This window comes from Orycteropus afer, unplaced genomic scaffold, assembly GCF_000298275.1.
Source record: "Orycteropus afer afer isolate SDZICR_OR568_19922 unplaced genomic scaffold, OryAfe1.0 scaffold00113, whole genome shotgun sequence".
NCBI lineage: Eukaryota > Metazoa > Chordata > Mammalia > Tubulidentata > Orycteropodidae > Orycteropus > Orycteropus afer.
The window spans coordinates 1,373,009-1,378,548 of NW_006921700.1; the positions used below are offsets into that span (position 1 = coordinate 1,373,009).

The 5,540-nt window shown below is 39.4% G+C and overlaps 1 protein-coding gene across 1 annotated transcript in view; it reads right to left on the minus strand.

Moving 5' to 3' along the window:
• Nucleotides 1–673: 673 nt before the first annotated feature.
• Nucleotides 674–5,540, minus strand: part of ME2 (malic enzyme 2) — a 68,875-nt gene continuing 64,008 nt past the window's right edge. The window contains exons 14-15 of the mRNA XM_007943850.2: nt 5,513–5,535; nt 674–841 (exon numbers count right to left, since the gene is read on the minus strand). Coding sequence (XP_007942041.1) covers nt 674–841; nt 5,513–5,535 — 191 coding nt within the window. The remainder of the gene's footprint in view (nt 842–5,512; nt 5,536–5,540) is intronic.

The window sequence follows — 5,540 nt, forward strand, 5'->3', positions numbered from 1 at the left end:
AGTTACACTATGATTTTATACACTGTTGAAACTGACTTTTGCTTGTCTAAAGGCAGCAGTAGTTCCCATTTTTTTTTTTCACAGTGGTATGGGAATTTAGTTGCAGAAAATAATAGGACACATTTTTCATATTTCCCTAGATCTGTCTAGTATAAAGGAACTTAAGAGCAGGAAGGTAGAATGAAGCAGAAATGAAAGAACATATTTAGAAACTGACAATAATTTTCCCTTAGAAATTGGACAAATTTGGCTTCTCAACATTTTGTATTCATCTCCACAGGGATGGGTTTCTGTTTTAGTAACCCTAAAAGAATTGGGTGAGAAAAGATGACTACCTGCTGTCAGGGTAAACAGCAAATACTCTGGAAAGAGCGAACAAGAACAGAAGTGCAGACATTCACAGACACACTTTTCACATCTCTCTGAGGAGGGGCGGGGGGCTACACGGCAGAATTAAACTGTGACCAGTGTTTGACAGACAGGTGCTGGTGGGCATCAGCAACACAGTCAACACATCTACTTCCAAAAGGCATGCGGCTTCATGGGCAAAAACAAGACAAGCAAGTGTGGGGGAAGATTAAAACAGAGAAAGGCCATCAATTTGAGAACATTATTTATGTCTAAAAAACAGGGGTTCCCTGAAGCATGGAAAGCATCGGCAGCAGGAGCACCTCTAGTCCACGATCTGGGGAGGTTTTGACGCGGATTCCGGCCACTCGTACACATCTGGCAGCAGGGACTCGTATTCACTCCGCCATATTCTCTCTCTAACGTACTTGGCCTTGTCTTCAGGCTCTGGGTGTCGGAAAGCCATCTTCTTAGCATACAGATATTCTATAACCTGAAAAGTAAAGAAGATGGCTGTGCAGGCTCCAAGTATTACCCTACTACAGAGAAACACTAGTACAATATAGATGGGGAGCTGAGAAGAACGGCATTTTTTTAAATGATGAATAGTATTACTTTGAGTCATTTAAAAAAGTTCAGAAAGTACATGCAGTCTAAAAAATACAGGTGTCCTCTGCTTTTGGAAAGTTTGCTTTATGTCACTTCACTTTTACGAAAGACCTACATTAGTACCTGTTTTCCTTAACCGAAAGAAATCCAGAGGATTTTGGCTTTTATCAAAAAAGGTGAAAAACGAAACTAGCATGCAGCATTTGCCTGGCAGGGAGCCAGAAAAGAGGCAATGCTGGACCTGAGCAGTGAGACAGATGTCGCCAAGCTCCTTACCCGGGAACTACACTCAGCATCTCAGCACCAAGCCACCAGAGCCTTGAACCATGTCTGTGCACATTACATGTTAGTACTAATCTAGGTTCTATGTGTTACCTGGTCTGATTTGTGTAATTGGTGATTTTTTGGGCTCTGGGAATGCTTGAAAATTTTTCCCATATAAATTAATGGTAATTGCTTCTTTGCTTTTATGCCGTTTTGGCTTACGAAAGCTTTTGTAGGAACACTCTACTTTCAGATAGTGAGGGAACCCTGTAAAATAAAAATCATCTGCAATCTCACCACAAGTTTGACATGTTTTAAAGTCACCCCCCACCAAAGAGAATTACTATCATTTTCCTAGTATTTCAAACCCACAGACAATTCTAGGCTCTAGACGGGTCAGTCGAGCAGACCCACTCAGGCAGCCTGCCAGCTCCTGTCCTTCCTCAGAGCCCTGCTGAGAGGGCAGCCCACGGGGCTGTGTATGTCTAGGGCCCTCTACTTCCTAGGCACAGCTGACTAAGCCGTGGTGAAGACTGAACTCAAGGTAAGACTGACGTTTTCTTTCCTAGAATTTGGGTCTAAAGATACAGAAATTATTACAGATGAGGTGTTAAGACCCTAGAACTTTAACGTCAAGTAAAGCTGGGGCTAGAGTTTGCACATGACAACTCCCCATTGATGAGCGCCGGGCTTTGTCTATGTGCTTGCCATGGGTATCCAACAACACTCACAAGAACCTGTATCTATGATTATTCCCATCTTACGTATGACAATACTGAGTACAAGGAGTTTAAATAACCTGCCAGGGTATTAAAGTGAGAGCTGTGTTTCAAACCCAAAGCATCTGATTCTGGAGTCCAGCCCTAAACTAAATCGCTAAGCTAGATTACCTCCCCAACTGGTCTGAGGATTCTTGACCTTTGCAGCCAGGCCACACACCAGGATTAGTGATGAGGACAGTGTTTTCATATGTAAAATGAGTAGCATGAAAAACTTTTTCACAGGATACAGTAAGATCTCAATAAGTCTGTGGTGTCCACAAAAAAGACTGAGGTCAAGCCATGATATCAGAGAGGGCTCCCTTCAGTCATGCAGGAAGTGACTGGTGGCTGTATGGGGACCACAAGTACAGCAAACTCTCCTGCTCATGGAGCTACATGGCAATGACCAGCAGCTACAGGTTAGGGCAGGGACAGGCAAAAGTCTGCACCCCCTGCCCCGGCCTGGTCCCTTATGACTTTCCTAACCCTTCTCTCCTGTGGTCCTTAAAAGGAAAGTCTTAAGCAGGTGGAGAAGCAGCACTCTCCGCCCCTGGGGAAGAGGAGGAGACATGATCCTGGGTCTACGATTCTACAGCCCTGACAGCCAGAGGTCTCCTTCTTTAACCTCATGTGTGACCTTCCTTTTGGACACACTAATGAGTAATCTTGTAACTAAATGGTATCTTCCAAAATCTCCCCTATCTGTAGTATCACTCTCTAAATCCTACAGTTGAGCTCTATTCATCCCGGTCTGGGATCTAAAATCCTCAACTGTTTTGCAATAGGAAGGCACTCAGAATCCTTGGTCTGACATTTGTCCATCTGGGCAAGCTGCCCTTAATGTAACTTTCAAATCTTTTCTTATCCTACTTTCCTACTCAGACCTTAGACCCCAGGTAAACTGGATTTGTTATTCTCTAAACATAGGAGCTCTGGTAGCATAGTGGCTAAGACACTTGCCTGCTAACCAGACGGCTGGCGGTTCAAACCCACCAGCCACTCCTTGGAAGGAAGGTTGGGCAATCCTACTTCTGTAGTGATACTGCCTCAGAAACCCAAGGAGGGGTCGCTATGAGTCAGGGCCGACTGGACGGCACATAACAACAACAACAAACATATCATGCTTTTCCCATCGCCAATCTTTGCATAGTTTATGAGCACTGAAATAATGCTCATAACTCTCCAATGCAGTAACTATCAAAATAAGATAGGAGTAGATCAAGTACACACACACACACATTCACTCACTCACTCTTTTATATATAAATATATAATAGCATGCCAATCTGTTGATAAGAACAGATGGGTTAATCAATACACAGTGCTGGGGCAACTTGTTCACTACTCAGAAAAAAAAGTTTCCCTGTCTTGTATCATTAAAATAATCTCAAAGGGATTAAAAAATTGTATGCTATTATGTATTACGCAGGTGGATGTATTTTTAAGTCGAAGGACATCTTAAAATTCATAAAAAGTGAGAAAAAGTCAATAAAATAAACTTTTAAAGAGTGGCATGACAAAAAAATCTCATAAAGTTAACATAAACGATAAATGAAAAATCTGTAACGTAACAGAAGGACCACTACCCTGACTATATAAAAAGGCCTTATAAGTCAATACTAGAGAGTGTAAGGAGGTGCTGGCAAAACTGGATATCTATTTGCAGAAAAATGAAACAAGATCCTTACCTCACGCCATACAAAAAAACTAACTCCAGATGGATCAAAGACTTCAACATGAAACCCAAAACTATAAAGTTCATCAAAGAAAACTTAGGGGCCCTAATTCATGGCATAAATAGACTATCAAGTATAACCCAAAATACACGAACAGCAAAAGATAAACTAGATGATTGGGACCTTTTAAAAATTAAATTCTTATGTGCATCAGAAGACTTCTCCAAAAGAGTATGAAGAGAACCCATAGGTTGTGAAAAAATATTAAGCAATGACATATCTGACAAAGGATTTATCTCGAAAATTTATAGAAAATTCTAACACCTCAGTAGTAAAAAGATAAACAATCCAATTAATAAATGGGCATAAAGACATGAACAGACACTTCACCAAAGAGGATATTGAGGCAGCCAGCAAACACATGAAGAAATGTTCATGATCATTAGCCATTAGAGAGATGCAAATCAAAACAACAATGAGCTACTATCTCACTCCAGCACTGATAGTAAGGTTCAACAAGACAGAAAATAACAAACATTGGTGAGGATGTGGAGAGACTGGGACTCTCAGACACAGCTGGTGAGACCATAAAATGATACAACCACTGTGGAAATATGTGTGGCGTTTCCTTAAAAAGTTGAAAACAGAAATACCATTTTGATCCAGCAATCTCATTACTAGTTATATATCCTAAAGAAGTGAGAGCCAGGACACCCATGTTCATCACAACACTATTCACAATAGCAAAAAGATGGAAACAAACTAAGTGCCCATCAATCAATGGAGGAATGAATAACCAAACTACGGTACATACACACAATGGAATACAATGCAATATTAAAGAATAATGTAGAATCTGCAAAACACCATACGATGTGGATGAACTTAGAGGATGTTTGCTGAGTGAAATAAGTCAATCACAGAGGACAAATACCGTATTAGTCCACTATTGTAAAAAGTCAAGGTAAGATTTACACATGGAAGGAAACTTTCTTTGTTGGTTACCAGGGATGGGAGAGGAGGGGAAGGAAAATTCCTATATAGGTTGAGGGGGGGAAAAAAGGTATAAGGACAAATATCCTATTTAATAATGAGCAAAGATCATGAATAGGCACTTTACACAAGAAATACAAAAAATTATTCAATCTAACTAAAAACAAAATAAATGCTTTAAATAAAAATGATAGATAATTTTCACCTATTAAATATGCAAGATTTTTTAAAAAAATAGCTTTAAGTATTTAGCAAGGTGTGGGAAAACAAATATACTCATACCTAACTGGTACAATGTAAGTCAGTACCTTTTTTTCTAAAGAGACATTTGGCAATACGTGTATGTGTATGTGTGTATATATGTATACACACACACACACACACACACATCAGAAGCCTTAAGCACATTAATACCTTCAGTTCTTGCCATTAGGAATTTATCTTTAGAAACAATAACCACACATGCCCATGAATATTTACCTCTAAGGAAGTTCATGAGAGCATTATTTCTAACCATAAAAACTAAAAATACGGAAATGTCCAAATACAGAAATTGTTAAACAAATTATAGTTTAACAACAAAGATAATACCATGCAACATTAGTGAGGATAGTGAGAATAACTACTGACTTACATGGGAAAAGGTTTATAATGTATGAAGTAGAAAACACAGTGTGAAAACGATGATCAAACAGGCACAGGGGACTGTGCATGTGTGAGTATGGACATTGTTCATAGTGGAAAAAGGCTAGACAGCTGCAAACCCAAAATATCAGTGTTTAATATATTTCTACTATACTGGCATTACCTGTAAGTAACAAAATCATTAACATTTATGAGAAGAAATAGATTATGACTTACTTTAATAGCAATGTTAATAGAAACTTCC